The sequence below is a fragment of the Coregonus lavaretus genome (assembly GCF_964263955.1).
Source record: "Coregonus lavaretus genome assembly, chromosome: 3".
NCBI lineage: Eukaryota > Metazoa > Chordata > Actinopteri > Salmoniformes > Salmonidae > Coregonus > Coregonus lavaretus.
In genome coordinates this window covers 53,896,994-53,907,755 of record NC_139990.1, presented here as the reverse complement: position 1 = coordinate 53,907,755, position 10,762 = coordinate 53,896,994, and the positions used below count along the sequence as shown (strand labels likewise).

Here is a 10,762-nt window from a genome sequence, read left to right as displayed (position 1 = left end):
AAAGTGTAGTTCTTAAGACAGACAGACGGAAGATAGTGTAACTTTAGGCTTTATTGTGTTTGACATGCTTACACTCTAGTATTGAACTAGGAGGAGAACGAGAGAGAGAGAGAGAGAGAGAGAGAGAGAGGAAGAGTTTGGAGGGAGAGGAGTGGAGGTCTGAGAGACAGGGAGGAAAGCAGCTAGTGGTGTTACATGTTGGCCTTCATGGTCTTATCGATCCAGGGGAGGAACTCACAGACTTTGACGTAGACTCCGGGGTATCCGGGCACGGCACAGCCCTGACCCCAGGACACCAGGCCATGGACCTCACCCAAACACACCAGACCACTGCCAGAGTCCCCCTGAGAGAGAGAGAGAGAGAGGGGGTGGGGGGGGGGTAAAGGGATAGAGACAGAGAGAGGTAAGAAATCAGGTTGATCCTAATATGTACCACTGTGTTTTCTACATGACTGCAAAACAAAGATAGCAAATGGGCTCATCAAATAGGTGTCATATACTGTACGTACGTTGCATGCATCTCGGCCTCCGTCCATGTATCCGGCACACACCATCCTGCGGGTGAGCATGCCAGGGTAGGCCTTCTCACACTTCTCATCCTCCAGTATGGGCACGTCCAGACACTGCAGACGGGCGGGCATGTTTACTGAGAAGGAAGCAAAAGACAGGGAGATTCAGTCATTTAATATAATTTATCCGTTGTCATACCTCTACTCCGGGTGAGGTGTTTGTTGTTAGAATGTGTGTAGATAAAGGTGAGGGAATAATTAATGTTGGTAAAGTTTGTTTGGTATAGTGTGTTTGGGTGTACTTTCTGTGGTTATAGTTTTGGAAAGGTAAAATGCAGGGGTATTTGGTCCGTCTCACCCTCCTCTCCGGTGGCGGTGTTGCCCCAGCCGGAGACGGAGCATGGGAGGCCTGCGTTTGGGCAGCTGGTGGGCAGCGGGATGGGCTTCACATAATCAGTGATCTCCACAGGGTGGAACAGCTTGATCAGCATCATGTCATAGTCCAGCGTCTGGTAGTCATAGCTACAGAGAGAAGAAGAGAGATAGGCCAAGGGATTCTTATTGCATCATATAATATGATAAAACCCCATTCAGCCTCGGTTCAGTTGTTATAAAATGGCTTCCCTTAAATGATGGGTAAGGGGTAAGTGTGGGGTGTAGCTTGCCTGGGATGCCAGATTATATTTTGAGTCTTCATGAGCTGCTCAGTTCCCTCAAACACACGCAGGTTGTGGTCTCCAAGCATGATCTGCATAGCGTAGGGGCTGAGAGAGGAGGAAGAGGGGGAGAGGAAGAAGATGGTAGAGAGGAGGGAGGGAAAGACAAGAGTGGTAAAATGATGAGTACAGAGCAACTTCATGTCACAGTCTGCAAAGATCCAAATTGTTACATTGCAGAAGACATAGAATAGCCGTCCTTTGGGTCCATATTGGCCCTCCCCTGCCCTCCAGCCTTACTCACTTGTACCAGCAGTGAGCGACAGAGAGCACCCACTGCTCGTTGATGAGCACGGCTCCGCAGAAGTGGTACCCGTAGTTGAGGGAGGCCATCCAGGGTCGGGAGTGAGGTTCACACTCCTGGCCCCCAATGATCTTACCATCCTCACGGGGCACTGCCGCTGAAACACACACACACAGAGAGACACCATATAGAGAGAGTGGTCACAAGAGGGGAGAGATGAGGACATTGTTGCTCTCTGAATAGCATTCATCAGATTTGTTCTACATCCCAAAGAAACAGCCTGTTGGGTAACAAAGTTGAAAGCTGTTATAAGCTACATGTAAGATTAATATTCCCTACGCATAGTTTATGATATATAATTGGTAGAGTATATTAAAGTACTGTATGTTTGTGTGTGTGTGTGTGTGTGTGTGTATTTAATTACCAGCAGCTCCAACCAGCAGTATCAGAGCGAGTAGTCTCATGGTGTCTGTCTGTCCGGTGAACGCTGGCTGATCAAAGACACCTGGACACGCACATGGACTTTATTTATACACACCCTATCTGCCCTCCCCTACCCCTCAAACCCTATCTGCACTGCCCTCCCATATGCTCACAACCTTCACTCTACCATGCTCACAACCCTAATCACTTCCCCCTCCCATTACTCTGCCTTATCCCTAACCATACAAGCATACAAGGGCCACAATATTTTTTGAAACACACCTGCATACACTCTGCAACATACACTCCCCTATGTATTTATTTGGACAGTGAAGCTAAAATGTTTTATTTGGCTCTATACTTCAGAATTTTGAATTTGAGAACAATGTTTTATATGAGGCGACCGTACAGTATGTCACCGTTTATTTGAGGGTGCTTTCATACTTATCTGGTTTACCGTTTAGAAATGAAAGCACTTTATGTATCTAGTCCCCCAATTTGAAGGTGTCATAAGTATTGAGAGTGTTGGAATGTGCCCCTGGCTGTCTGTAAAAGAAAAAAGAAAAAAATGCTTAATATAAGGAATTTGATGTATAGCATTTACTTTTACTTTGTACTTTTACTCAAGCATGACAATTGAATACTTTTTCCACCACTGCTAAATCAAGCTTGTGACTCTACAAACTTCTTGGAGGCATTTCCTGTTTGTTTTGGTTGTGTTTCGGATTATGTTGTGCCCAATAAAATGGTAAATAATGTATTGTGTCATTTTGGAGTCACTTTTACTGTTAATAAGAATAGAATATGTTTCTGAACACTTTTTCATTAATGTGGATGCTACCATGATTACGGATAATCATGAATTAATCTTGAATAATGATGAGTGAGAAAGTTACAGATGCATGAATATCATACCTCCAAGAAAATCCTAACCTCCCCTGTTATTGGTAATGGTGAGAGGTTAGCATGTTTTGGAGGCATGCCCTTTGTCCATCTGTAACTTTCCCACTCATCATTATTCATTCATGATTCTCCATAATCATGGTAACATCCATATTAATGTAGAAGTGTTCAGAAACATCTTCTATTCTTACTTACAATAAAAGTGACTCCAAAATGACACAATACATGTAGTCATTGTGTGCTAGGAATATGGGACCAAATACTAAACTTTTGACTAAATTAAATACACTATAAGTGAATTTGTCCAAATACTTATGACACCTTCAAATGGGGGGACTAGATACATAAAGTGCATTCATTTCTAAACGATAAAACAGATATATATGAAAACACCCTCAAATAAAAGGTGATATTCTGTACTGTCGCCTCATATAAAACATTTGTTCTCAAATTCAAAATATTGGAGTATAGAGCCAAATTAAAAGTTTTAGCTTCACTGTCCAAATAAATATGTAGGGGAGTGTACACCTAGCTGGTGATTAACCAGTAGCTGGCAAACTGTATATGACAGACATTTAGCCTTTTGAATTGGCATGTGACACAGAAGGACACGTACCCATGGCTGGCCATATACAGTATCAAAAGGACCACGGCTACTTAACAGCCTGTGCTCATCCAACAAAGTCTATTGGCTTTCCTATCGTTGCATCTTACAGAACAACTAATTATTCTATTGAATGCACTGATTGCAAAACATTTTCAGTGTGCAAATCATCCTTCTGTCTGCTACTATTCACGTTTTACTCATAGAGCCTTCCTTATCTCTGCTACTATTCTTTAGTACTCTTGGTATGCCCTTGAATATAGTCCAGGAGCTGTGGGAGAAATGGCCACCTGTCATGTTAGAACTGGTGCCTGAAAAGTAAAACAACAAGAATTTCCCCCGCTTCTATAAGGTCTCAATGATCCTACCACTCTGACAATCTGGCCAACAGCACAACTGTTTCAACACGAAACACTTTCTGTCCCAAAGTCCCAAGGTTGAAACGGCTGCAGCTGTGACTTATTCCAATAACAAAATGTCTCAAAAGCCATGATGAAATTGGCGTGAGGAATGGGATAAACGCATGCTCTGAGTACTTGGCAGAATGGAAGGGGGGTTTGTGATAAGATGAGGCATGAAGGGGCAGGAGAGTTTGGAAAGGGGCAGGGCAGGGTGGAGGGATAGCAGTTGAGATACAAGTATAAATGTAGCAAATCGCAGAGTGCACATGTCCAGTCTGGTGAATGAAGACTTGTCTCCACAGCACAATGATTGGCCTGATTGTACTCGCACTCCTGGGGGCTGCAGGTAACACACACACACACACACATAGAGACACACATATTTTACAGACAATGTGGACATTAGCTTAATGCTCTCCTTTTGCCCATCTTGTTTATCTCTAACCTCTGCATCTCTCTGTCTTCTGTCACTTTCCTCCTCTCATACTCTCTGAACACTACTCCCTCTCTCCATCCTCCTCTCTTTCTCATCTGACCCTCCCTCTACCTTCCTCTCCTTCCCTCCCTCAGTGGCAGCTCCTATGGATGACAGGATTGTGGGGGGTTATGAGTGTGAGGCTCACTCCCAGCCTTGGCAAGCCTCTCTTAACATTGGCTACCACTTCTGTGGCGGCTCCCTCATAAATGACCAGTGGATCATATCTGCCGCCCACTGCTGGATGAAGTGAGTACTGCAAGGTCACAGTCAACCGTCTTTTCCCTTTACTGCGCCTCCCTTAGGCCTCTCTTCTGCTGTTAGTTAATTCACACAAACCTTATATAAGAACCATGTAAAGTTCAATTTTTTTTGTCCCGCTGTCCATTCTCCAATTTTCCTTCTGTCTACCCCTCTCTCTCCTTCTTGTCTTATGTGCCTTCCTCTCTCCACTTCTTCAACTTCATCCCTTACTTCTGTCCTTCCTCTCATAAATCATGCCCTCTCTCTCTCTCTCTCTCTCTCTCTCTCTCTCTCTCTCTCTCTCTCTCTCTCTCTCTCCAGTCCTTGGAGTCAGCTTGCCATCCTGGGTGACCACCACATCTGGAAGCACGAGGGTACGGAGCAGTACATGTCTGTGGACGCCATCTACTGGCACCAGAGCTACAACTACCAGACCCTGGACCACGACATTATGCTGTTGAAGCTGGCCCACCCTGTCACTCTCAATGAGTTTGTCAAGCCCATCGCCCTGCCCACGGCCTGCCCCAAGGCTTGGGACATGTGTGTGGTGTCTGGATGGGGAAACATCTACACCGACTCTGGTATGTATGCAGACAGAGTGTATTGTGGGATGAGGTGGAATGAGGATGAGATTGGGATGAGATTAGAAAATATGGGTTATTGAATGCAATCAACTAAAATACATCTTCTTTCAACTGTAGCTCACTGTAGGCCTACATGTTGATGGGGAATCAGCAAGTCAATTTACTTGTTGACAAGTCTGGTGATGGGAGTCCTGTATCTATTCTCTCTCTCTCTCTCTCTCTCTCTCTCTCTCTCTCTCTCTCTCTCTCTCTCTCTCTCTCTCTCTCTCTCTCTCTCTCTCTCTCTCTCTCTCTCTCTCAGTGTTCAACCCATTTAACCTCCAGTGTGTGGACATCCCCATCCTGTCTAATAAGGACTGTGAGGGGTCCTACCCTGGCCAAATCACTGATACCATGGTGTGTGCCGGATACCTGGAGGGAGGCAAGGACTCCTGTCAGGTATGGAGAATACCCCTGCAACCTCACAAACAGAACATTTCATTTGTTTGTTCATTCATTTATATATTAATTCATTATCTCTCTCTCCCTCTATTTCTCTTTCAGGGTGACTCTGGCGGTCCCCTGGTGTGTAACGGAGAGCTGCATGGCATCGTGTCCTGGGGTGTTGGCTGTGCCCAGCCCAACTACCCTGGTGTCTACACCAAGGTCTGTGCCCTGCTGCCCTGGATCCAAGAGACCATCACCAACTACTAGCCTGTGCCCTCCCCATCAGAGTAGAGAGAGAGAGAGAGAGAGAGAGAGAGAGAGAGAGAGAGAGAGAGAGAAGATTAAGTAGAGAGAGATAGAAGGCATGCAGGAAGACAAAGGGACATCTAGTCAATAAAATGACATCTTTCACTTCAGATCCTACTGTATGTTTGTCTTTTTTATTACAATTCTTTGTGTCAATAAAAAAACTATACACAAACAATCAATGATTTAGGTAACAGGGTAGACCACTACAATATATAAAGTCACATCAAAAATTGTAATAATGTAAAATTAGATGACACAAAGACTAATAAAACATTGAAATAATAAGAGGTACTCTTCCACTGTTTGGCATTTCCCAAGTATCCACCTACTAGTTACTAGTACAATCAAATAGTGACATTGGTATAGAGTACAGAGCAGGACATTAGTTGGCAAAGACAAATCAAATGGAAAAGTAACCATCCTAACAAAGATATGCTAACAAATGTATAGCATCCATTGTTTTGCACTACACAATGCTAATGCTGATGCTAATGCTAATAATGATAGTATAGCTAACAACAATGCTAATTCTAATAATGATGCTAACTCTAATAACAACGCTATAACTAAGTTAACAAACTCAAACCTTGGGTTCCTGACTCTTTATTGTCATGGTAACAAAAGTGATTACATTTTAGTAGACGCTCTTATCCAGAGCGACTTACAGTTAGTGAATGCATATATGTTATTTTTTATTTGAATTTTTTTCATACTGTCCCCCCGTGGGAAACGAACCCACATCCCTGCCAGCCAAACCCACCCCTACCTTGGACGACGCTGGACCAATTGTGCGCCGCCCATGGGTCTCCCGGTCGCGAACCAGGATCTCTAGTGGCACAGCTAGCACTGCGATGCAGTGCCTTAGACCACTGCGCCACTCGGGAGTGATTAGACATTTGACCTGTAAGAGATGTATCTACAGCGCTTGTAGCATCCACCATGAAGAACAGGTTTTCTCAGTTTGATTATTTTACGTCATTCTACGCCTGCCGCCATGAGCACTGCTTTAGCATCCTCCACCATCTCTTTTATTCCCTTGTCCAGAAGGTGTAGTGTAGTGGCAAAGGCAATCCCCACTGACCCAAAACTACCAATGGCAGGTATGCTAGTCAACACAACCTCAATGGTCTTTGCTGCCACCATGGCTGTTGTACTCAGCATTCCAGCCACCACCTTCTCATTGACTCCCCCAGCGAAGCGAGACTTCATCGTTGAGCTCAGTTCACCCATTGGCTTATTGACACGTTCTGAGAGTCTCTGGAGGGATTTCTCATCCAGTCCAAAGAATATGAAGGCCCTGTAGAGGAAGGCCTGCATAATACCAATCTTACAGCCCACCGAGAAGCCAGGGATGGGTACAGCTGCTGTGGTGGAGGTGGCAGCAGCTGCAGCGCAGGCAGTTTTGAAAATATATTTCCTCTTCTTTTCAATCATGACTTTGGAGCAAACCAGTAGAGACTGGATCAAGGCGGACCGCTTTTTCCCTGGGAGGTTTTTCGAGAGAGTCGATCAGCTGCCTGGAATCTTACTTCCCCAGCTCAAAGGTGGAGATGAGGAAGACTTTTGGGTTCCCTTCGGTCTTCAGGTACTCCTCACAGTTCTGTCTGATCTTGGAGAGCAAATCTTCCTCCCTGTAGTTCTTCTTCCATGCCTCGGCTCGGATGTCGTTGTCGATCTTAGACCGGACAAAGTAAAACATCTTCTTCATCTTCTGGATTTCTTTGGCCAGCATGATGTCGTTCTCTTTGAACCTCACCATGCCGATGATGATGAAGAAGTCGTAGGTTTCAAACCTGACCTCCTTTAGATACTTCTTTGCTTTAAAGTTTGGGGTGCCAGATGTACACGTTAGGCATGGTAGGGTGGGAGTATCTGATGGCCTTCATGGTGGTCTCGGTCACTCCGGTTTCTGCTGCTCCCTCGTCCCCATCTCTGAGTCCAAGAAAGGCATTAACGAAGGTGGATTTTCCCACCCCGCTCTCCCCTGCCACAGCGATGCTAAGGGTCACATTCTCCAGGAGATCCAGGTCCTTCTTTGCCTTGGCTGCGTTCTCTGCTTGGGTAAACTTGTCGCGGTTCTTAATTTCATTGATGATGTCAGGATCTTCATAGAAGTTTTCATCAGACATCTTGTTACTGAAAACCAAGAAAATGTGTTAATTGAGAAAAGTAGTTAAATTAATAACACACAAACATCCATCACATGCAGAACTATACATTTATGTAATATACATGCATTGCAACAAGCGGATAAGGCAGTGACGCAAGAAAGACGGATGTCCTAACTCTGCCCTTTCGTCAATGTCAAACTGATGTTGTCTACTTACAGACGTGTATGCTGGAACCAGACCCAGCGCCAGGGTAAAGTGACTAAGGGGGCAGTTGAAATCGGCGAGGGGGCACATTTTATGGGGGTTCTTACATTGGAATTGTATTGAATTCTGCTTATATAATCACGCTACACCACAATAAACATAAAGTTAAAATGCAGACACTCCAAGATCATTGAATGCTTTTAAAATCTGTAGCCTATATCTGCTGCACTGTATCAGCACAATGAACAGCGCCCTACAGCTAAGCCGTTTTTGCTACAAGATAGATAAGGCAATTCACCTATTACAAACAGCCTATGTGAATGCAGCCGTACACACAGCTGTCTTACCAAAATAATGCAAGTTAAATGCTGAAAGTAGTAGCCTAGTTATTCATGCATGCAAAGAAAAATACTGGATAGCAGTTTGGCTTAGAATACCGACAGAACTACGAATGTGAACGAATGCGAACAGAACAAAACAGCAGTACCAAGCAGTAAGCCTAGTAAACAAAATATCTGATCGATTAAGGCATGACACAATCTATATTTAGGCTAGTTACATTAACAGTAAACGCACGCAGTAAACAAAAGGAGAATGGAGACCCAAATAACCAAAACATAGCCTACAGCCTACTACAGTGAGATGCAGCCATGCACAGCTGTCTGTGCCTGTCTCCCTTAGTCAACAAATCTAATAAAATCCAAGTTTATTGGTCATTTGCACAGGATACAGTGTAAACGGTGCAATGAAATGCTTACTAGCAAGCTTCCTCAAAAGTGCAATGTAAAATGTTTGTTTTTTTAATAGTAAAATATTATAGCAAAGGGTAATAGTATGTAAAGGTAAAAATGCAAATATTATATCAATAAAAAGTAGTAAAAGGTAACAGAACATCAAATATATGGAAGAAAAAACAGAATATATTATGTCAAGTAATGGCATATACAAGTAGAGATTGAAAAGTGACCTACAGAGCATACAGTAGTGAATTTCCACATACAATAGTATATTTCATAGATTATGTCTTCAACCAGATTGAGTGACTTAAGTTAAGTACAGTAGCAGTGACTGTAGTGGTAGTATATGGAGCGATTTCACTGCCAACAGAAATTGTATTTGAATTTTATAATTTAGAATCTGTATTAGGATATTGATTTTGAATGTAATATTTTTTAATGTTTATTGCAAAAACTTTAATCATTTCATTCATGAATTGAACTTGTATTTCATGATTTGAAACTTAATTGAACGAATATTGCATTCAGTTTTACAATTGCATTTCAATTTAATTTAATAATCAAATTCAATATTTATATATTCAGTTTCAGTATGGTAAATATTGCATTCATTGTCTGTGTATCAAGTTTACAAACTATCATTTTGTCACGTTCGTAGAATGACGGGTCAGACCAAGGCGCAGCGTGATATACGTACATGTTTATTTATTGATAAACACCACGACAAAACAACAAACTAAACAAAACAAAACAAAACGTGAAGTCCAAGGTAGCACACACACAACATACCTTACACAAAACAAGATCCCACAACTAGCCAGTGCCAATAGGCTGCCTAAGTATTGTCCCCAATCAGAGACAACGAGCGACAGCTGCCTCTGATTAGGAACCACACCGGCCAACATAGAAATACACATACTAGATAATACAACATAGAACATACACAACAAAGAATATACACACCCTGACTCAACATATAAGCGTCCCCTGAGTCAGGGCGTGACACATTTCAAGTTAATCAAAGTTTCATCTGATCAACTTCTCAGATGCATTCAGATTCAGTTTTCCAATTCAGTTCTCTAAATTCAGATTCAAAATCCGAGACAACATCCTGGTACTTTGCCAGCTAGGAAAGGTAGAGGAAAACAGATAGAATCTCTCTGTAGTAAACAGAAGCTTCTGGCGGATTCTGAAGCCAATGTGGCATGTTGAATTCAATTTTCTTCCTATGAATTTGGCTCTATTGTTTGAACTGCTTTGGCTATAAGCTATTCAGCTAAGACTCTCTGGATCATGGATGTGCTTTCTTTTCCCCTCTATGATGATCACAAAAAATGGGAATGTCACAAAAAATGCAATTTAGGCTTTAGCTAAGTGGGCTAACACATTCTTGTGACATGCCGGAGACCTGATTCAAACCCAATCAGTCACAATAGCAAAATTAAATAGGGAGTGGAATGCTGGACTTGTTTATAAGATCTATGTGCTCAGTTGGTAGGCCCTGTGAACGAGGTAGAACAAGACCCACATCTTGTGTTATTTGTGAATGGCTGTGACAGACCTGACTTCATTTACATTCTAATACGTTATGGTTTGATATTCTCGAAAGCTGGAACATTGCCTTTAAAAGGTGCATTGCGGACAAACCGTGATCGAATCCTGGCCTGGAAAAAAGAGGCGCTATTACAGGCGCCATCCAATACTACACGTTTGGAAGCCCCTGATCCTCAATTATTGTCTGCCAGTTTGTCATTCACACACCTCACTAATAATATATAATTGTCATTTTATCACACAAAAAAAAGATTTCAGGCCCAAAATTGGGGACAGGCAGCTGCTGTCAGCTGATGAAAGTTAATGGGTGTTTAATGTA

The 10,762-nt window shown here is 42.9% G+C and overlaps 2 protein-coding genes across 2 annotated transcripts; one reads left to right on the top strand and one right to left on the bottom strand.

The window, feature by feature from the left end:
• Positions 1–56: 56 nt before the first annotated feature.
• On the bottom strand, positions 57–2,026 carry LOC311122205 (trypsin-like). The gene is made up of 6 exons (XM_084158043.1): positions 1,894–2,026; positions 1,470–1,626; positions 1,175–1,273; positions 868–1,031; positions 510–646; positions 57–344 (listed from the first exon to the last, which is right to left on the bottom strand). The coding sequence occupies exons 1-6, from the start codon at positions 1,931–1,933 to the stop codon at positions 192–194; spliced, it is 750 nt and encodes a 249-aa protein (XP_084014169.1). The 5' UTR covers positions 1,934–2,026; the 3' UTR covers positions 57–191.
• A 2,031-nt stretch (positions 2,027–4,057) lies between these two features.
• LOC311122193 (serine protease 1-like) lies at positions 4,058–5,944 on the top strand. Its single transcript, XM_084158042.1, has 5 exons — positions 4,058–4,146; positions 4,371–4,524; positions 4,840–5,099; positions 5,404–5,540; positions 5,646–5,944. Exons 1-5 carry the CDS (start codon positions 4,083–4,085, stop codon positions 5,793–5,795), a joined length of 765 nt encoding a protein of 254 aa, XP_084014168.1. The 5' UTR covers positions 4,058–4,082; the 3' UTR covers positions 5,796–5,944.
• The last annotated feature ends 4,818 nt before the right edge of the window (positions 5,945–10,762 follow it).

Bases quoted from the DNA above. Each gene is read 5' to 3' on its own strand.
- LOC311122205 (XM_084158043.1), bottom strand. From the start codon at position 1,933: ATGAGACTACTCGCTCTGATACTGCTGGTTGGAGCTGCTG. The intron at 1,032-1,174 runs GCAAGCTACACC...TTCTCTCTGTAG, and splicing joins AATATAATCTGGCATCCCAG to CTATGACTACCAGACGCTGG. The intron at 345-509 runs GTACGTACAGTA...TCTCTCTCTCAG, and splicing joins GAGGCCGAGATGCATGCAAC to GGGGACTCTGGCAGTGGTCT.
- LOC311122193 (XM_084158042.1), top strand. From the start codon at position 4,083: ATGAAGACTTGTCTCCACAGCACAATGATTGGCCTGATTGTACTCGCA. The intron at 4,525-4,839 runs GTGAGTACTGCA...CTCTCTCTCCAG, and splicing joins GCCGCCCACTGCTGGATGAA to TCCTTGGAGTCAGCTTGCCA. The intron at 5,100-5,403 runs GTATGTATGCAG...TCTCTCTCTCAG, and splicing joins AAACATCTACACCGACTCTG to TGTTCAACCCATTTAACCTC.